General features: G+C 33.0%; 1 protein-coding gene across 4 annotated transcripts; it reads right to left on the reverse strand.

Annotated features, from left to right (window-relative positions):
• Positions 1-235: 235 nt before the first annotated feature.
• On the reverse strand, positions 236-22,330 carry LOC138324716 (transcriptional enhancer factor TEF-1-like). Of its 4 annotated transcripts, none has more exons than XM_069269835.1 (10): positions 22,183-22,330; positions 19,078-19,305; positions 14,391-14,527; positions 12,429-12,608; positions 10,447-10,481; positions 9,757-9,922; positions 8,822-8,992; positions 8,335-8,475; positions 7,596-7,748; positions 236-6,745 (listed from the first exon to the last, which is right to left on the reverse strand). In XM_069269835.1, exons 2-10 carry the CDS (start codon positions 19,292-19,294, stop codon positions 6,632-6,634), a joined length of 1,314 nt encoding a protein of 437 aa, XP_069125936.1. In that variant the 5' UTR covers positions 19,295-19,305; positions 22,183-22,330; the 3' UTR covers positions 236-6,631. The 4 variants fall into 4 exon arrangements, with proteins under 4 accessions (XP_069125936.1, XP_069125928.1, XP_069125920.1 ...); XM_069269827.1 differs by lacking the exon at positions 22,183-22,330 and adding an exon at positions 21,865-22,083 and having other exon boundaries at positions 14,400-14,527; XM_069269819.1 differs by lacking the exon at positions 22,183-22,330 and adding an exon at positions 21,865-22,082.
• Positions 22,331-23,118: the final 788 nt, after the last annotated feature.

A 23,118-nucleotide genomic window follows, 5' to 3' on the forward strand; every position in this document is an offset into this window, starting at 1 on the left:
GTTTTTCAAGTGGTTGTTTTTTCCGAATCAATACACAACGTCAATGTCTTTAATGTGACGTCACAATAACGTCGGGGTTTCACACCATGCTCTGATTTTTTTCATAGTGGTATGCAAAAAAAATATTGGCCAATCAGAAAGCCAGATTTGGTATGAAAACAAAGAAAATTTAATTATAAGTGTATGTGTGAGTTTTTCACAACACCAAGACAAAAAGAAAACAACAATTATTAACTTATTTCATTTTTAATACTTTAGTTTACCTTTTGTTGTTTTTCATACAAAAGTATAGCAGAAAAACAAAGCTCCTTTCAAAAAGTATAAGGTGATCATTTAACCTGTACAATAGGCTATGGGGACAACAGGGGGTGGGGCTGGTAATCATCCATCAGGGGACATAACCGGGAAAAAGGGGAGGTAATCAAAGCAAATCTTAATGTACAACAAACTCATAGCTAACACCAAATATTAAAAAATAAACTTTATCCAACCATAAACATTGATTTCCACCTATTGTTGTGGAAACGGGTGTAGGAAATAAGCAGTGTACATACCTCTGACAGGTAAAATGAGATTGACAATACAATTAACAAAGGTTAACCCCAGCTTAACATTTCAAAATAAGTCATTCAAAGTGTTGGTGAAAGTTAGAAATAGTTATACAATTACACAGCATTACACTCAATTTAATACAAAATTTGGTTTTGTGATCTTTTTAAATGTTCTTTTTACAGATGTTTCTGAATTCTGGATATGAACTTCTCTGTATGTTTGAAATGACAAGATGGAAAGAAATACCACAATCTATCATGATTAGGTAATCATAATGTGATATTAAGAAAAACAACAAACTCTATGAACTCTATAAAATCACCATGATTAAGTAACACTATATGAATTATTTTGGCTTTTTTCATAGACTTTGAAGATGTTACTCCTACCGGACATTTTCTCTCACCAACGACAAAAAACTGGAAACAAAAACATTGACACATTCTAATATCAGCAGATTTACAAACAAGATTTTTGCATATACTCAATCAGCACCTATACTTTTGTTGATAGTACAGAGTTATCTGCTCTAGCAGGTATGGATTGATTGTTATATCACATGTTTGTGAGTGTAATCTCAGTTTAAAGAGAAAACAACACAATATCTACAGACTACTAGTGACATTTCAATCAAACCATGAGCAGATAAGTCTGTAATATGAGAAGACATTATTAGGTATAAAATTTACTTTCAACATGTTCACAATGTATGATTTTGTGTGTTTCTACACAAATTTCTTTTTTTCACCTCTATCATAGAGTGAATTCTATAATCCATGAAATTTGCTTTAAATGTTTATACATTATTTCATTAGAAATCAATTACAATGTAAGGCAAGAAAATCTGCATCAATTTTAGGCTGTTTATCACAATATAAATTCCAATAGCACTACAATTGGTGTATCATAAGTTCAATCAGAGTTACTTCCCTTTAATCAACTTGACATGATCATCCTCGGAAAATATGAAAGTGCGAAACTGAATACTTCCATGAAGTAAAAAATTACGAAACAAAAACACACAATAACATATTGTAACTGGTTTTTAACATAAAAAGAACTGCTACAACGTCGTACCAACAGAAATGTTATCTAACATAATCAATACTACTATTGCTCCATATTTCATTAAATCATAACATGCATTAATTTTCTCTGTAATTCCTTAATAATATTTCTACAGTAAATTACAACTCTTTCCACATTCTAGCGGTACAATATGAACTCTTGTATTTGGCATCTGTGATCACTATTGCATACTTGTAATAATCAAAACACATAAAACATTTTAGTAATAATAATCCATCAACACGATTCATCTCGAAAAAAAAATCTACATTCTGGTACACACTTATTATTCCTTTTTACAGACAAAGATGATTTTGTTGTGACCTGAAGACAAAAATGTCACTGATTTGTTAAGATGTGATTTTCCAGTCCCTATAAGACATTACCATTGTGACAAAGTGGATGGAGACTTTTAGTACAGTGTAAAACCATCACAGTCCTCCGAGGAAGCTGGGACTACACACACAAGGCACTTAAACATCACAGGAATTGGTAACATGATATATGGCTTAGAAAACTACACATGTACTGAATGATTAACAGAGATGTAGAATTCACCAATGGAAATGTTTCTTATCTTGTTCAATTTACAACCGATTCCACAATAAGCTTAAAAGAAAAGAAATATGACCAAGATAACCTGGGATTTTTCCGTCCCGATTTACCAGGAATTTTAAAACTATATAAAATTTTGCATAAAATGTAAATGTGTTATGATGGTATGATAAAATGAATAAAATGCACCAAACAACGACCATTTTATCATATTCAATATATATATTAACAATCTGGTAAAAATTCTTTTATAACTAGTCAATTGAACAACTTCTGTGATATATTTACAAAAAATTTGAGGATGATAAGAGAAATTTTATGTTGGCATTCGTAAAATTAGTTAATGAAATGATTATTAAATCAACTTGTATGATAACTGACTTTCCTATACAAATAAATTCTGCTTATTTTGTGGGCAATGCGATTCGCAAAAGTTTTAACTAAAAGGCATGGAAACAAGGAAATTATGTTGGTGTAAAAGTAAGTTGGTTATGTAATTACATACATACTGTAAGGAAATATATTTTTGCAGCTACTTAATTTCATGTCTAATGACTTTAACTGGGTAATTTGAATTTGCTGAAATATGTATTTCTAATGGCCAACAAATTTAAGCTATAAAGGACATCAGTTAATTTACCATAATCTTAGTGACTTTATGTATTATAGTCTGTTCTATAAACTTCTATGGATTTTAAGCAATAAAGTAAATATATACCATCTTTACAAATTAGAGAGTTACTTCCCGTGTCGGTAGGTATCGATTGCATGTCTTTATTTTGTGGGCAAAATTTGTGTCATTTGCGTTACCCTTGCAAACACATGACATCACAATCAATGGCAACCCACAACAGCAAATAATTCTGTAATATGCAAATACAGAATAACTACCCTGATAAATTGTTATCAGATAAATGATCTTTACTTTCAACATAAAAAATGTAAAATAACTCCATTTTGTTGAATATAGTTAGAGATTTACTAGAGAGAAGGGTGAATCTTTGGTTGGACGAACAAAATACTTCCAGGTCTTCAAGTTATAAAAGTTCAAGGTAAACAAGATTTAACTATAGTAATTTCATAATGAAGGTTAAAACAGATTATCGATAAATGTATACATCTCTCCGACACAGATCAAGATGATATGTAAATATTACACATCTTGTAATAATATTGGTTTTGTACAACTCATATAACACTGTTAAAATGTCAATCTAACATTCAAAAGAGAGAATATCAAAGTAAGAATGGCTTAGGATAGTAAAATGTAGATAATCTATTCACTAGGCATGCAGTGTACAAATTCAATCATCAAATTATATTCACATAGATTTCATATCGCTTAAAAACTCATTAATTTTTCTGAAATATAAAATATTGATCTGCTGGGCGGATTATATTTAAGGCAGTCTTGCTCTTACAGTACAAATCCATGTAATATCAAAAGTAAGATATATATATATTCGTAGGTTTTAAGACACAAGATGATAAAAAGGAGGGTAAAAAAAATCCTCCATTATGTTATTTTTTATTATATATACCAGTATGTAGAAAGTGCATATTATAACATTTTAGATATTACTATAACATTATAGTTTATTCTTCGCATTATAGGTTTTGTTAAAAGATTAAAATAGTTTGTCACAACTTTGGTTTGTTCTGTAATGATATAAAGAAAAATTGCAACAAATGACATACACGAATATGGTTTAAGAATCTTTTGACATAAAACAATAAAATTAAAGCCAATATTGGCCAAGAAAAACAGTATTCTTAAATTATTCGTGCATTTCTTTCAGGTGTTTTTTTTAATAATAAAAATATTAATAAGATTTTTTTGTATAAAACATTTATAATGATAATGAATCAGTCATTAAAATATTATTTCTCTTCTATCAGTTTCATAAACTGAACTATTATTTCCATTAAATTAAAGACATTATTTTTTAAATCTATATTAAACATCCACTTCTACGTTTTGAAGTAAGTGATCAGTACAGATTCATCATTGCATACAATGCATATACAACATCACCAATGAGGCTTTTAACTATGAAAATGCATCACTGTATTTACCATCCTTGTATGTAACATATATAAATAATTAACACCCATATTTATTTGTTCTCCAATCTACAGCTCAATAAACTGTTATTATTAGAAGAAACATCTTTAAAATGGAGGTTTAAGGTGCCTCTGTTACACTTATAAGAGATTTCCTTATAAGTTGTGAAGCTTTTACATAAAAGAAGGCTTATTTGATACAAAATATTTTATACTGGTATAGACAGTATATAGGGCTTACCAGAAGATAAATGTGGTACATGTACTACAATTAGAGGTTTAAGGATCTCATACATACCTAACATGTGTATATCTGTATGTACATTTATGATATAGATTTAAAATATTGCATACTTGTATCCAATTATTTATATTTTTATCAGATAAATCTATGCTTTACCTACATTCATAGTTTAATAGTTAATTAAGAAGTTTCTCTACTTCCTCATGAAGTTTTCTATTGACTCCATATATTTCAAATGTTCATTAATTTTCTATAACTTATATGATGATTAACTGAATGACTTTGTGAAATAATGACGATATTTGTTTTGTATAATGAAGTGAGAGCATGTGGACAGGTAAGTGGTATGATAAATCATTATAATGTAAGATACAAATCATGATAAATCTGAGATCATTAACAGGTGAAATACAATTCCCAGTACATAATCCTCTCTTAAAGCACCGTCGGCCAACATCAAACAACAATATTCTATTGTGACTTCTACATATGCATAATAAAACCGTAATTATTCATGAATTCAAATGATCTCTGCAATATTCATACAATATTCAATAACAAATAATCTACAATAACATGGGCCTTCATTGCCATCTATACAATCACCGCTAACAAAAATATATATTTGATTTTGTAAAATTGGTGGGAGGTTTATAATTCACATGAACAAGATTGTTCAAAACATCGCTAACCATAGAACTTCAAACCTTCTGTCAACACGATATTCAGTAACAAAATGAATTTCTCAAAGATGGTCTCATAAATAACATCTTTCCACTCCGGGAAAACTTTCAGAAACAGAATATAGTTCCAAGTTAAAAATGTTTAGAACATCCCTGCTCACATGTTATAACAAAATGTTGCCTTCTTGCGACATGACACATTACATGTGTGTATTATTATTGCATCACAACAGATAAATAACTTTTGTGGGAACCTCATCACAGCTCTGATAACCTTATGCTTGACACTAGTACATGTACTCAATACTGGTTGGGCCCCAGTTCCATCAATATTCCTTATCTTTAAAGGCCCATCACCTTTCCGGAGCAAAATATAAAGGTTTCTTAAAAAACATTAATAACATTAGAAAATGCATACCGATGACCTAAAATAAGGTTACGACACCAAACATATGCAAGATTTCCTGCGTAATATAAGAAAACAGTGGAGAGTCAATTCGCTGTTTTGCCGTCTGGCCCAATGATAATCAACTACAGTGCAGTACTTAGGACGACGGCGGGAAACATAATACGACCCGCTTTATGAAAATAAACTTTTATTTATTCTAATCAAATCGTTCAGAAGGTGATGATAAATGTAGTATTAGCGGTAAGCTAATAAATTTTGCAACTCTACAAAATTATCGATCTTGTTTTACATTCCCATTTCAAAAATTAAAAGCCATTTCGAAAAGGTAATGGGCCTTTAAGAAAATTTGTCAACCTAAAATTTTATTAAGGAAATCATTACTGAAGTTAAAGAAAAAACACTTAGATTAAGAAACTTTCCATAACTTCTGTTAAGATTACTTAAAGTGTAGTTTACTTTAGTTCAAGAATATTGATGAAACTGGGCCCTGGTTATTCTTACTTTGTCCTACTTTGTCCTAATCACAACTTCTGTAAGAATTTAACAATTCGGCCAACATTCCCATGATTCCACTCGTCCTATATCCTTACACAGGCGCCACATCACTGGTTGATATCCCCATAAAAGAACTCTACTCCTAATTGTAATGTTACGTCCATTACAAATCTATCAGCTTGTAGCTTACTCTGATGATCTGTGTATATGTCTCTGCAGCTTTTGTGACGGAAATACTGTTGGTTTGTTCCAGATGCCATTGAAGAGCTCCAGCAGTGTCCAGACCCTGGACATGGAATCAGAGATGTGACCTGTTCTCCTTGCTAACAGGTCTCAAAAGCCACAAGAATGCACAAACGGGTAATGCCAGGCCACTGTGACCTTCATCTGTGGACAGACAACCTTTTGTATTCTACAGGAAGTAACTCTGAACCAATGTTTTCTTCAGGAGTTTCTCAACAGGAAGTCATGAGGAGATAACTCTGAAACAGCCCTTTCAGACTGTGGCACTTAAATGCTGTAGTTAAAGTGAACTGCTCACTAATTGTCAGTTTGTGGTGGTCAGTCTTTGACCAGTCTGTATATGTGGTGTTGTGCACCGTGCTCACTGGTCGACACCTCAAACACGTATGCCGTACACAGCAGTGTCTCTTGGGTCTCTCTGTTGCTTACCACCTGGATAAATATAGACAAAAGATAAATATGAGAACAAAGCACTCCTAAAGGTTATAACCTTGGCGTATATGATGCATTTTGTTATAGAAATTTAATAGCAATAATATTTTGACAGATTACAAGAGAAAAAGGAAGACAATTTCATGTGTCCTATGCTGACCTTGAACTAACGATCTATGGCACCCAGTCACCTATCCAAATATACCTGCGGCTTACACCACTTTGCCACATTCACATCCTCATTTAAGAATGTTTCAATGGCTAGGTGACTGTAGGCCTGATATCATGACCTTATCGCAGTGACCAATGGTCAATTGTATGATTTGAACACTGGGATGGCAATGTACATATTTTAAATTTTAAACATTAAACCGTCTTCCTATGGCATCTATGTCATAGCTTTGCAGACAATTTTCATAATGCACGCTAGCACATTATGAGATGATTGTCTGCAAAGCTCTGGCATCTACATAGACCATACATGCCATAGAAAGATAGTTTAATGTTTATATTTAAATTATCAACTCATTTTTGGGTTTCTGTATTAATATTGTTTGAGCTAGACCAGGATAACCATTTGTCAACGACGATTTAATCCACAAGATGGAACAGCCATTTTGACGGTGATCAGTTAACGTCACCATGTCAACATTAGGGACGTCATAGTGGTCACGTTTTGGGTGTCAGTTATACCGTCATATACTTCACTTTGCCTTGGTTAGTTTATATAGTAGAAGTGTCAAGTAAATGTAAATATACATAGATACGAACTGTACACATATTTAAAAAAAACTTTAAAACAATACTTCAGTTGTATGTCTCATGGACAAACAAAGTAAACAAAACCTACCTGTAGAATTGTGAAGTTTTCCAATACACTGTTCATCATATATTTTTCAGGTAAGTGTTTAAGTTTGTGGATGAAGTTGATCATGTATTCACACATGGGCGATCGGTGTATTCTGTAAACAAAACGACCACTCTCAAACCGGGGGTACTCCGTCTGAAACAAAGATTGGTAAAGGTTAAAAAAGGAGGAAAAAGTCAAATTATTGGATAAAAATAACAATTTTTTTATATTAGGTATTGGGTATTGGTTTCAACCAATGCAAGTACACCAAACTCCTGTTTGAAATGGTTACTAATAATGTCTTTATATCCGCCCCACTGACTGTTCTGTATGAAACAACAAATGAGGCAGGTCGTTTGGTCCTTTGATGTGCATCAAGCAGATAATAGAGTAACCGTACACAGATTGACTGCATAGCTTTGAAGTTGGACATTGCTCTCTGTAATCTTCAATTAAGTCTGTAGGCCTGTGATTGGTCAGTTTTTTTCTCTCTCCTGAAATACCTTCAGTTTTTCTATAACATAGTCCAGTGGTATGTGGAGTACTTAGGAAGCCTAAATTTGTGTGAGTTGAAGAACAAGTTTATTTTGAACTATTACCTTGTTTCATGTCAATAGCAACAAATATCTAAACAACTTTTTACTCATAAATACTCGGATAATAGACAGATTTACCAGAATCTGTTTCAAGACCTTCCCAGTTACAGCAGATAGTGTCTGATCAGAACTGTTGAACTTACCTCAACTTTTTCAACAACCTGTTTGCCAAACGAACACACTTTGGTTGAACATGTGATTGTCATGTTTTCACTACTTTCGTATTGACTGGTCACTCCGTAAAAAGCTCCAGCTTCATCTTGGACGTTTGTGTTGATGTCCGCCTGAAAAAGGAAAAAGGTTCAAGCAAATGAGACATCTTGTTTGATGTTAAAGCAGAAGCTACAATTAAAAGCTCTATAAAACTATCTATATTACAGATAGAAATACCCTGCATCGTTTTGTTATAATCATACATATTTTAGGGGTAATCATTACATACTGAAAATGTTCTCAAATAAATGCAATCTTTTCCCAAACCGTTTTCATTTAAGTTTCTTTAGAATTTCATATATCAACAAATTTATCATTTTAAAAATGTATCAAATGTACCGGGTATTGTGCCTGAAAAGCTAGCTATCAGTAACAGTACTTAGTTACTATGGGTACAAATTTCTTGGTAGAACTTACCCAGAATTTTACAAGGAAGAATGCTGACTGCGGTCCTTTGTCATAAAGTTCTTTTAATCCACCTTTTTTCTCTGGAAATTTGTCATAAATCTGTCGAATGTCGATAGCTTCCAGCATAGGGTCTGAATATGTAGGGTTGGAACCAATGTGCACAAAAAGATGTTTGTTGTACTGCAAAAAAGCAAGAGAAATTCCATTGTAGGGCGACATACTTGTAAGTAAAATGTGAAATGCCTGTAATACATCAATCTTGTCATCACTGTACGATAGCAAGATGGATAACACTAGTATCTGTCCCCATTTCATGACTGAGGTATAAAAATTTGAAGTATATATATGAAACAGGTTTATTCTTAAAATAGAAATTCTGTTAGCTATCAATGTCCCTGCCTACATGTGAAATCTGAATGGGACATGAAGAGACAAACATTCTAGTTTGAAAGTGCGAATGAATGTGTGTGAGTGTGTTATTATTGTTTATTATATATATATATATTACATATAACTTTTCATTTTAGACTTGGTGGAAATATGTTGTGTCTTCACTTTATCCAATAATACTTTTGTTTTCTTTTTTCTAAGTAATTTTGAATAGTAGTTATCTCTATAATTATATCACCTATTCTATTTAATTTCATGATGAATATACTCCTTAATCCATAATAAATTAGATACTTTACATGTTATGATATACAATTTCTATAGAAATAATCAATTGATACATAATATCTATATACCAAGCCTAACCGGAAGTAATAGAAGAAGACTGATATAGGCATTGCGCCTGTTGTCTAATTCTTTTAACAATACTTTGTAATTTCTTTATATTTGTATTGTTAATAAAATATTTCTGAAAAAGACAAACATGCCCCTCACCCATTTTAGTGAAATGAACTTGGCCATGAAATAATCCCAGGTTTTGAGGGAATACTTACCGAGTCTGGGTCTCGCTGCTGTTCTAGGAAAGCTGAGAACTCGACAAGGCGAACTTTAGGCCCAGCTATAGAACGTCCCTGCCATGCCGGGGCGACCATTTCATTGTTCATGGAGTTTGGCGGTTTGGAGTCTATATAACCTGAGGCACCAAAAGGGGGCTTCACACTGTAAAATAAGTAAAGGGAACCATTTTAATCTACAAAATATTGATGTTACAGTAAGAATGATTTTGACATCATATATGTCATACTTTGAGAACTGCACATTCTTTGCAAATATATACAACTACAACAATACTTTTAATACACCCATAAAAGTTTAGGTACATTCAAGGTTCTTGAAGCTGTGAATGGAACTTCTGTATTGTTTTCAGAAAGGGATGATTTTACACATATAACATGCTACACACATACATTAATATTTAAAGTAAAACCACATGATTTCATGATCAGAAAGCACAATCTCCATGAACAAAAAGTACTGATTTGTATACAAAAAAACTCCATGAAACTAGAAAACCATGAAAGAAGGTATACATACAGTAAAACATTTTACAAGATTGTCTTTAGTGAAGAGTTCACTTATGGCAGTAATGAAAGTGAAGGTCCTCATATGCATGTAATGCCCCCAATCAAGGTCAAGATCATTCATATGAGACATTTTCATCTAAGGTCACTCTTGTTACTTACTCTGCTTGGGGTCCCAGAGAATTCTGATGCCAAAACTGAAACATCAAGGACAGCAAAATAATAAACTAAAACCTACAAAATTGATAACTCAAAATATGGACATTAAAAGTTTCAAATAATTCATTACACATGCACAAATATCAGTTTATATTTCAAAAACTTATTAATACCTGTACATGCTATAATGGTTTCACCACAATAAAATCTTGAACTCTATTTTCCTGTTTTCCATTGTCATTAAAAAATTGGCATTAAATCAATGAGCATGTTAATTTAAGATAAAACAAATAGATAAGTGAAATATGATGCCTTGATATCTTAATGTATTCTTGTTTTCTCACAATTCTAAAAATTTTATTTTTTGATTTTGAAAAAAATGCACAGGTATTACAAGTTTGAATGATACATTCTGATATAATGACAATACACAGTCATGCATGATGGAGGAAGGAAATTATGTTTGAACTCAACACATTTTTAATTAGAAACACAGATGCAAAAATGAATGAATGTGAAATTAATTAGAATAAGCTGTTAATAAATGGACAGTATCGTAACTGTAATATTACCAGTTTTTTTTTTTTCATTCACAATTATATTGAAAGATAATATCTCAATGTAATTCATTGAAAATTGACATAAGAACTACCGGTAATTTGATATGGACTCTCAGTTATGGATCATTGCCTTTTTCCGCTCTCTTGGTCACAGACCATATTAAAAGTTTTATTTCAGTTACCAGAAAAATGAAACATGCATGACCCGTCATATAAAAACGACAAAAATACATAATGCTAAAATAATGATAATACGTTAAAACGTTTTGATTTCATAAGGAATGAAATGTAAACTATGAGATGATGAGACACAACAATAATGCATTGTTATGTTTAGAAACCCCAAAGCACCATAGTAGTCTATATACCCAAAGTACAGTCAGCTTGACGCCCATGAAATCTTAAGACAGGTCTTCAATTTTCAATTTTTTTATATCTTAATCTGACTTGTATTTCAAGAAAAATATTTCATCAATGGAACCATCTAAATTTGAATGAAAATTTGGTACAAATTAATTTGTCACCTCAATTCAAATTATACTTTTTTTTTTAAAAATCATTCCCCCCTGTAGACATATTTGAACTATTCTGATGCTAAGACTGGAACAGTTCATTTTGAAATTTCAGGGGTGAATGAGTTAAGATGACCGGCACATTAACTTGACTTTTGTGGAAAGAAAACACAAATATTCAAAGCAAAATACAGCATTCTATGACATAATAGCAACAGATTGATAAATGGGAAAACACAGTAAACATCTGGGTACAACAGTTGTTTCAACCTCGCCTTTTGTGATGAAGGAGACACCATATTGAGTTGAATTTGGAAATCAAATCCCTAGGAAATTTCCTTGAAGCAAAAAGGTAACAGAATATCTGAGACCTGACTGATCCTGTAGCTACATAGCCTCCTTATGAAATCAGACCAAGACATGATAGAAAAGGACACCATGGGACAGGATGGGACAGATATTACAGGAGCTGGAAAACTATAGGTAAACCGTAGCTGGAAAACTATTGGTAGAATTAAGAGAAATAAAGCTTGAATATACTGCACCTCTGGAGATATGAAGGGGAACTTCAGATGTAGATATAGACAGGCTTCATTGAATCTATATTGCAGCTGACTATGGACTTCATAATTTTTATTTCAGGACTCAACATATTCATAAGCTTATACTGTAATTATTTATACTTGAGTTTGAATTAGTCAAGGGTTGTTTAGGACAGTCCTTGACAGAGTCTGGGTGTATCACATCCATAAATCAGAGGTATACTTTGAATCATGAAGAAGCAAAGAGGTGATGGTGAGATCCTTTGGGAGTTGGCGATGACAAGGCGCCATGTTGAGTGTACTTAAGAGGTAGATAAGACATCTATAAAGAGCTATGAGGCCTGCTCTGACAGGATGGCAGAGTAATTTACCTGTGGTCCCCCGGGGGAGGGGTAGGACGGCCTGACCCCTCCCATATTTTGGACGATTCCAAGCCCCTGGGCCAGGGCCTTGTTGTGTATAGCACTAGCAGACACTATTTGGGCAGACGACATGGAGGCCATGCTTTGTAGGGCTTTATCCTTGGCTGCCTGATCCTGCATAGGAATAGTCTGGTAAACATATTAAAGCAGATGGTTAAACCAAGAGGCATATATATATTTATATGAATATATAGGTGACACCAACCTCAAACCCCAACAATTACGATAAATATTAAAGATTTTTTTCCTCACGATTTTGTATTATACGATATATACTGATAATCAAATTGAAGTCAAAACAGTTTTCTTGACATCTTTTTCCTTCAAAAAGAAAATATTTCTAATGAATTTTTTATAATATTTCTATAAATCCTGTTAAATGAAATGTACTTAATGCAGCGATTCAGTACACAGTTAATTGCTCAAATTTATTCCCTAAAAAATAATTGCCGAAGGAAGTGAAGTTGGTGTAGTGCTGGTGTATTATGTGTACTATAAGTGAGATAATGTCAGAAGACATAGAACATCCATGCTATTTATCTCTGTGTCTAATGATGTTAAATCTGAATACCTAATTAATGTCACAAACACTAATAAACAGTCTCAAAATCAGCATATAATATAACTAACATTCTAGTAATATGTAAAGAAAAACATTTGCACATGTGCTGTACTTGCATTATTTTTTCCTGAATTAAATATTTTAATTTTTTTGTCTCATTTAGTGAATCACTAGCTATTCAACTGTCCTCGGATGATCCCAGACTTTTGCGAGACAAGGTCATTAAAATCCAACCTAAACACTAGCAATTCATATATTCACATGACGTTGATAGATATCAAAATAGAATTATCTCTTTTACATCAACCTGACATTGCTAGATCTAAAGATGTGCACAAGCTGTACACTGCCTGATGCATCTTACAACAACGCTGCACTTGATATTTAACAAGCCGTAACCAATCTGATGTGTTGAGTTACAAGGGGGTATGCGTAATTCAGTCCTGGGGCACCTGTCACAGAAACGTCATGTGACGCTTTTCTCTGACAGGTAACACAGGAAACGTACAGACGTGCACTGAATATTAATTAGTTGATTACAGGTAGGACAATTAAGGCTGATATTCTTCTCATGCTAATGGAGGTGATTCAAGCATTGTCACAGTGGTGGTATCAACTGATCGTACATGGAACATTTATTAGATTAAGATTTCATATTTCATTCATAAAGCTGTATACTTTCTTTAAAATGAAATCCGAGATAACAATTTACACAGTGTGAATGATAAATTACCATCAAACTTATTAAGATGAAAGGTGTTCAAGTACGAAATGTAAGTGAACGATAAATAGCCATCAGTGAGGTCTAAGTGGTCTACAAGCCACAGACACATGCATCTTATCTCAAATATTTTGTCATGCTAATTGCAAATATACATATGAAACATCAAAGGAACATATGATTCATTAAAGACAACTAGTGAGAAATTTTGATAAATTTTACTTCTCTCTAGATCTATCTTTACTACTACTGGTATATATCTATGTTGAAAATGACAAAAGTTGATCTAAACATATATACGCTGTACAAATATTATACAACGCATCATCTGGTAAGATTTTAACACTACAGTCTTTCAATAATATTATATCATGGGGAACTTGTATCTGGTACATTCCTATTACATGATATAAACATCCTTACCTTATCTGATGTTAAATATGCTGTTTTATCCTTGAAATTGAGCATTTATCTATCCGCTTAATTTGACACAAATATAATAGAATATTGTAAAGATACAGGAGAAGCTGTGTTAGTAGTTTTAGTGAGAGAGAAACAACAAAATCATAAGTAGAATTAGTAGTTTCTCCCATCACCCCGTAAAAAAAAAAGTCACTTTGATCCGTACATGAGGTACCTTGAGTTGCGCCTGAATCTCTTTGGCTTTTCGGCGGGCTAGCACTTGGATGTGGGAGGACACTTGTTTTCTTGTTCTGGTTTTCCCTGTCCTAAGTTTGATATATCTGGCAATTAATTCATTTCGCCCTGAAAAGAAATAAAACAAAATCACGAGGTAATTACACAATGAAAAATGATGCTATATTATCTGTTATTATAATTACCATTCTACATTTTAAGAAGGTGGTATGAATTTTACATCAGCTGGTCTGATGGAAGAAAAAAGATACTTTCATGACATGACTTATACTTGACATAGTATTGTATTTGTCAATCAGAGCCAGAGCATAAAAAAGGAGTTATCTACCTTAGTTCCCTAATCTACTCCATGTACACAGAGGCAAATCCTTAACATTATTAAACTTGATATTCAAAGAAAATAAATTTAAACAGGAAACGTTATACAAGATGATATAACTGCCATCTGGAGTGAATTGTGTAATCAATTTGAGATATTGGTGTAGGGGATGGTATAGGATTATCAATTTGAGATATTGGTGTAGGGGATGGTATAGGAGACTATCAACATCAATGGGTATATATATATACAACCTCACTGGGGTGTCCGTGTACCTAGTCTATATTTATACTGCATCATAGGAAGATCTTTATATATAGCACATATATAGGTCACACATGAAGTTCTTATCTAGGTCACTTAATTACATACATTATAATTAGAATAATGATTTTATAGCAATATATATATATAGAACATATATATACTGGTACATACATACATAAATACCGTAAAAAATATAAGTTAAATAGCACTAAAAATATACTTAAACTTCACTAAAGATGCTTTAAATACTGGTACATTAACATATTTTATAGTTTATATGTCAGACATACACAAGTGTCTATATAGCTAGTGATAGTCATGATTAACAATCAATAACCGTTCCAATGAGTAGATATATAACTCCTCATTAAAAACACAAGTTTTCTTTCTCTGAATAACTATTCTGTATTTGCATATTACAGAGTTACCTGTCCTTGCGGGTAGATATAGATTGTGACGTCATGGTGTTGCAAGTGTACTGTCATACTTTTATGAGAAAATGACATGAATTACGCTCACAAGATATAACGACGTAACAATCGTTACCTACCAGCAAGGGAGCTCACTCTGTAATATGCACTATTTAATGTAGATATTCCAAAGAATCTAATTTACCATCTGGTCTTCTACAGACTGACAGGTTAATGTAGGAGACATGTTGTTGCCAATAGAACATTCCCGTAAAATTGACTGATTATTGAAAACCGTTTTTTGACAAATTGACAGTTGTATCTGTCTATCCTCTACTAGGCAATCATCAGAAGACAAATGTTGCCAAATCAATCTGCATAATTATAAAGCTTGTAAAGGAGCAAGTTATAAACTGGTTTGAAATGTGATAGTAAAATACTCTAATTTAGTATTTTAGTTCATTAAGACCCAGTTATATCTGTATTTGACCAGTCTGAATATCTCCAGTCCAGACTTTTATCTGTTCAATGACATGAGAAGTCTAGATTTAAGCTTGTATGAATAGGAGATGACCAAGGACCGATAATTGATAGAAAAGCCAGTGTAGGGAGGTGTCTGGTGACAATGCTATGTCTGGGAGATAGAAGGCGACACCCTGCCATGCCTATCTCAGTCCCCAATCTGGTAATCCTCCCTATCGGGGATTGGTTTGTAGACAAGATAGTTACCCAAGCGACACATGCAATCTACAACAATTGACATAGTACCCTGTTTAAAAACAGACAAGTCTTGTTAGTTCTGATTGAATGTCAATACCACATAAGTGTTTAATCTATAAAACTGACAGGTATACCTTTTGTTTTATGTATATATTTACTATATATAGCCTGAATCATGACCTAAATGTACCAGTGACAGGTGTTTTAAAAGCAGGCACACTAAAGCAATCGTAAAAATCAAAAGAAGATTTAAAATCAAAGTAAACGTAATTACCTGTTAGTAAATGGTAAATACAGGAAAATGTTTAGATGTGTACAGGAAACCAGGGACACAACTTTGACGAGTAAAAAAAAAGTAACAACTTTTAGGCTATTACCTTCCACTGTTTTTAAAAGACTGCTGATTTAAGTGTATTTTCTATTTTTAAAAAAGCTGGTGTAAACTAAAATGTCGCCGTGTGATACAAAGTGGCCCGAGGTAATTTGTCTGAGGTGTCTAGGTCTCTGTATACCTTGAGCATACAACACTCTGTAGGCCGCTTAACTTAGTCAGAGTATGACTCATCCCCCGAGATTTGGAACATTTTACACCCTACACAAATATCAGCTCTGACTGGTCTCTACCTTGCTCAGCTGTACAACTACTGATACATACGTACATACAGGTACATGTTACCAGCTGGGTATAACCTTACCAAAAATAGAATACAGTCAGATCATGAATTAAAATTCACCAATGTCTTTTACTGGTTGGCCTAGATTATGTATATTATATGGTATTATATGGTACTAAACTTAATTCTGTGGTCTTTACCTATCAAGTTTCATTGACCTTTAACCTTTATTAGCCCTGGAGGAAAATGTTGAAAGGGAAAGAATACTATAGTTTGTGACATGAGATGAAAGATTTGGAATCATGTTAAATATGAATAAAAAAAAAGTTTTTTGTTTAAGAATTGGAGGAAACCCTTTCTGATAACAATATCCATTAGTTGTTTAATTAAAATAAAATTTTGCTGAATTTTCCATGTTTTACCGGTAAATATTGAATTCCGAAAAGATTGTTACATGTTTCTGTTTATACATACTTTAAACGTTTTTGAAACTTTTCAAATCTTTACAGGTAAATACCTTTGATGAGATGATGCACCAGCTAAAATGCTATATTTAGGATTTTATCTTTTTTAAGTGGATATTTCCATAGCTTTGAACATTTCTTATATAAGACAGGTGAGTTTTGTGGTTTCTTGGGATAGGTAAATAATAATACAATTGAGTGGGAAGGCTTAGATAATGTCTAAAAATAACAGGTTTAGTCAATACACCCACACATGAAAAACTTCTAAAGACCTTAAGCTGCATGAAAATCATTCTACAGCTTCGATGTAGATATCAAAACAATGAAAAACACAATTAAACAATTATCATTGGGTTTTAGACATAGGTCTGAGCTTGCGTGTTCAACAACAGATTAGAATGTCAAGGAAAAAACCAGGCTTAAATTGAAGACTAATACACAATATAACACACCTTTTCAACCCTACTTAGGCTTTTCAGTGTATTGAGGGCTACTTTTCAAAGAATTATATTTGTATACTGAAAGTTCAATATTGTTTCAGTTAATGCCATTCATTATGCAATGAATACGTCATAATTATAAAAGATATATTAGGCTGATAGAAATATTGAGATATCTGTATATAGCCATCCATCTTATCTGTGAAGTACCAGCATATTCATTCATTGAAGTGTCAACCAACATCGGAGATGTATTAAACTTAAAATCTAATAAACATCATAGGAAATAAGATATATTGGTTGGTAATGTTTAATGTAGCCTCGGGCCAGGATATCAAGACGTTTACAAGCTCTGTTGTTGGTGTGATCGTACTCGTGACCTCAATGACACAGATCAGTGATTGTGTTTTCAACTGTAATCCTTCTGTGTATGTTTAGTAGGTATATTCACCTTGAATACAGGCTTTGTGAACCAGCTAATAGGTGACCTTATTTAGGATAAATCTGTGTCACCTGTTCAGGTGTAAGGATTGTATATATCTGTACCTATATCTGTATTTATATATCTAATGTTCAAACTCTACAATAGCAACAATTTCAACAATGTGCCTACTCCTCTTCCTCAATTATTCCCATTTTTAACATAGTTTAAACATATAAATAACATTGCTGTGTTAACATTTAGCATGACAGTTGTATGCAAATAATACAAACTATTTCTGACAGCTTTACATTTGTACACAACAATATTTACCCTAGGCAAAATACCAGACATATCATAATTTGGTGTAGTATGAAATGATACATTATATATACAAACATATACAAAATTGTTCTCTAAGTTCTCAAATTACATATGCTCTCTAATACTGATATTTTCTCCATTTGTTTTCGTTGTCACCTCCGCCATACATTTTCTTTTCCAATCTCTTCCTAACACCATGGATGCTTGATGGTAAGGATGTTATTAGCAGTTTCATTCACACCTTGATCTCTGCTTCACATTTTCCTTTGGTCTTTGCTAAATATTGTCGACCTGGTTTCTGCTTCACAGTTTCCCCTTATCTTTGCTTCACACTATCCTTCTTGACACCTACTTCACATTTTCCATCTTCATCCTTCCTTTTTAGTCCTTCCATTTGACACTTTCTTTCCTAATCTACTTCACTTTTCCAACTGTTCTCAGATAACTGTATGCTTCACAATATCACTCTCTCTCCTTCACATTTTCTCTCTCCAACTCTGCTTCACATCTTTTCCCCTTGAATTTTTTGCCGTCATATTCCCCAACAGATTTGAATATACATTTCGGCTGTTGATATCTTCCCATACATTTGATGCTGTATACATTTTCCCCATTGATATCTATCATACATCCCCCTCAATGATATGAATACATATTTTTTTCTATGTTGATATCTTACCATACATTTTTCCTTCGTCTGACAATATGATTTTCCGCCGCCCACATGGTGGGTATATGGCGAGTGCCTCCTGGAAGCTCTGTTCGATGTCAGGTGACCACACGCCCTCAGCATCGTTAGAGAGGTCATCGTTGGACGGACTGTCGGGGTCCTCTTCGGCTTTGGTCATCCCGCTGGCTCCTGCGGACAGATCATCACTGGACCATGTAGAAGTCATCTGCCTCTCACCTGTAATAATAAAAATAATGGTATATATAATATTGTTAATTGTACTTCTCATCTGCACATGTCGTAATAACAAAATGGTCAAATGTTAAAATCATATCTTGTAATTTTCACCTATTAAATATATCATTCAAATCTTACTACCTCAAAATTATTAATTCCCCATTCCCACATGTCGTAATCAAAGGTCATATATGCAAGTACCTGCCACTTGGACATCATAATTTCTATTTGTTTATTAATAATTCATAGGAAACAAAATGGATTATGATTTAAGTTCTGATCAAATACATGGCTTCTGACGGACACATCTTTTTAAAAAACGTTTATAAGAATAAACAATGAGCAATCCCATTTTCTTTTAACTATAGATACTGCAGCTATAGTACTACAATAGTTCAGATCTGTATTATGTTGTTTATGGTTTAAAGTCAGTACACTGAAAGATGTGTCCGTTGTATTCTAATTTTCTTCAAACATGCTGTTTAAAATGTGGAACAAATGTGGGAGCACAAGGAGTTTAGTAATGTATGAAAAGAATGATTATAGTTGACACAGTTCCATTCAAGTTCTTAAATTTCAATTATAAAATTAACAAAGTTGTGGATATAACCTTAAAAAAATTAACCTTGAACCTTTAAAATGTTATATATTTTAAATTTAGTTTAATACCAATCCTGAATGGATCTGGCCCATCCAGTAAAGGGAGATAAACAGTACCATCCATTACTGGTGTCGGATGCTGATTCTGGATTCATTTATTTTACTTTCTCACTTACTTGCCGACTTATTTATCATTCATGGGACATAACTCTGTGAGTGCTTGTGATCTAGTGTAACTCTTTGGTGCTTGTTATGATAATTCGTTGTTAGGTTTTCAATAAAATTAACTAGTAACTTTCCATTGAACTTTTAACTTCTAGTGCAACAGCTACGTATGCTATAACAGATGTAAAAGGGGTAAATAATAAATATAAATTCATGTCGTAATTTACCTGTTTATCATATATACACAGCACTGTCATACCAGTAAATGTCCTATGACTTGTAAAAACACCTGTGTGTGACATCATAATTATTGATGATGTTATAATCAATCATCTCAGATGACAAAAACATCCAAGCTGGATTTGGCTGGCCTATATATCTTACATACATAGAAACTGGTTTTATGTATATCTTCATAAATACTGGTTACATTATAATTAGCTATATTTCATAAGGACTCATGCAATATCAACATGTGATGAATTTCGAGACTTAAATACCCTTGGTAGTTATTCATTTAGATCTCAGTAATTGCACTAATAAGAACAATACAGGGATTTTGAGATACCAAAAGAAAGTGGATAAAGTACAATTTAGCGTCAAAATATAATGACACAATCACTGAAAGGTGGGACTAAATCATACAATCGACAATAAATTGTACTTAACCCACGTCATTTTCGCATCTCGAAATCAGACTATTGATTGTGACAATCACAGCTGACCCTACACAACATCCAGACTGTCTATCTGACAGATCCAGGTATTGGTGCTTTTGTGGTCAGTCTATCTATGGACCACTTTCTCTGATACAAGGTTTAACTTTTGTCCTACTGTTAAAGTACTGAAACTTATAATTACCATTTCAATAGGATTTCGAAATTGTTTTTGTTGGGGTTATCCCATTATTCAATTTGAATATCAAAAAATTAAAAGATAACATAATTTTCCTTTTCATAAAATGATTCAAATGTTGAGATAGAAGTAGAATTTGCATACATTTCTTATATAATGTATGAAACTGCAACAATGGAAAAATTGGTTTTAATTATGATGACAGTCATTCCATAATCTATATATTTAAACTTAAAATGCTTTTTTTTTACAAGGATATGTATTCTTTCTCTCCAGAACAAATAAGAATAGATCATGATCAGTAACAATATTTAGTTGTTAGGAAAATCTAAATAAACAACAGGTATACTATTTCTGATCAAGATTATCTTATCAAAATTTAAACCCCAAACAATTAAATACCATCCTTCGAAATTGGTTGTTACTCTGGCCAGCACAAAAGTAAATTATGTAAACACTGCAGGTAGAATATGACAAGACAAATCAGAACGCCTTATCTTATGTCAGGCAAGTCACCAGGTGAAAATCGTGTATACACATGTACATCAATCGAAGTAATAATTTCAAATAATATTTTCTTGAAAATAATGGCAAATATTAAGACTTAATTATAAACCCGATGTTCTATCCACCTTCATAACAAGCTAAATCGCGATCGCCCCCATTTCGGCTATCCCACAAGAAAATGGCGTGTTACCGTTAGCCGTATACAGTTAGTGTTTTGTACCTGTGTAAGAGTTTTACATGAAACGCGTTTATATTATAGCCTAGTCTACAGAATAACAAACATGTTTTCAATCCTGTTAAAAAGTAAAACACACAAAATCTACAGATCGGACGTCAGTTCGTCCAGTTTGACAGTCAGTCGGTTTGGCCCAAGCCACTGAAAATTGTGTTGGGCCTCTCGTGTGTGAGTGTGGCCATATTCAACAAGCTTACCTCTCGTATCGTACAGTAACGCCATGCACAGTTTTTGGGTGCCGAATGTAGGTCACCCTTACCCTCCATAACAATTCTATCATGTTGAAATAACGATTTCTCGAACATGCTGCACTGCCACTGTTGACAATCTGCACAATTTTCAAATCTATCTCCAATCACCTGGCAAACTTTGCATTGGCCGGAAGTTGTTACTAAAACTATGACAAATATTCGAGGGATTCAAAACCCGTACCGACATTTTAGCCATGCCGTAGGAATACCGACCATACTTGACAGAATTTCGCAAAAACACTGGCAAATCACACAATTACTTACCTGATTATAACTTATCCAGACTTTAAATATACTTTTTAAGTTAAAATTCAAAATTTAAACTCAAAAAGGACACACTCCGTGGTATGTGTGGAATGGCACAAAGAATCTAGACAACGTAGGTGACAACTGCGCATACACTACGCGCAGGGGTGGACCTAGGCATCAATCAGGAGATATAAGCGTATGCGCGTTACTTTATTTCACTTAATGTCGAAACATGCACTTAGATATTATTAAATAATATTTTTTCTGCAATAAATTTTTATTGATATTTAATATTTAGTCAACAAATAATTATGTAATTCTCAGAAATAGATTTAAAAGTAAGAAATTGCGACACACTTTTGTTAAATTCTCCCAAACTGCATGGCGATTTTTTCCCCCTGGACACTTGTGGCATGTGTTTTCATTTTACGCGGTTTGTTGTGTTCGGAGCTAGTAAAGGATGACTCATATCGGCGGGCGCTACAAGTTGCAAAACTGCACCCCAGTCCAGATAATTCCGCACACCTTTAAACGTAGATATATTCGTGTTTCAGTTGCACATGCGCTTTCGTACGAAAGAAATGTAGGAGAAACTTTTAATTAGATTTAGCAGGTGCGCGTTACAGACAAATGCATAAAGCGCGACATTTGTGTACATGCTATGTTTTTGAACAAATTATGATAAACTCACGAACGGAAATATCATTTCGACGCATATCATTAGAATGAAATCTTATTTTTCGCTGAAAGTATTTTTTCGCATATATAAAATTTTCCCTTTATTTTGTTAAATCGCTTAATTTCACTGTAAAAATCATTAACAAATACTAAGATATTCCGTACTAACAGAAAAGTTATTATGAGAAATTTACCAAATTAGATGCCAAGATGTTTTTTCTATTGTAGCAGTATAATATGTACAGTATTTTGTAATTTTAGAAATAAATGAAT

Source organism: Argopecten irradians, chromosome 1 (assembly GCF_041381155.1).
Source record: "Argopecten irradians isolate NY chromosome 1, Ai_NY, whole genome shotgun sequence".
In the NCBI taxonomy this organism is placed as follows: domain Eukaryota; kingdom Metazoa; phylum Mollusca; class Bivalvia; order Pectinida; family Pectinidae; genus Argopecten; species Argopecten irradians.

Coding starts and splice junctions, on each gene's coding strand:
- LOC138324716 (XM_069269819.1), bottom strand. CDS start 21,889: ATGGCGTTACTGTACGATACGAGAG. Junction 7,749..8,334: donor AGGTTGTTGAAAAAGTTGAG/GTAAGTTCAACA, acceptor TCTTTGTTTCAG/ACGGAGTACCCCCGGTTTGA. Junction 6,746..7,595: donor AAAACTTCACAATTCTACAG/GTAGGTTTTGTT, acceptor ATATTTATCCAG/GTGGTAAGCAACAGAGAGAC.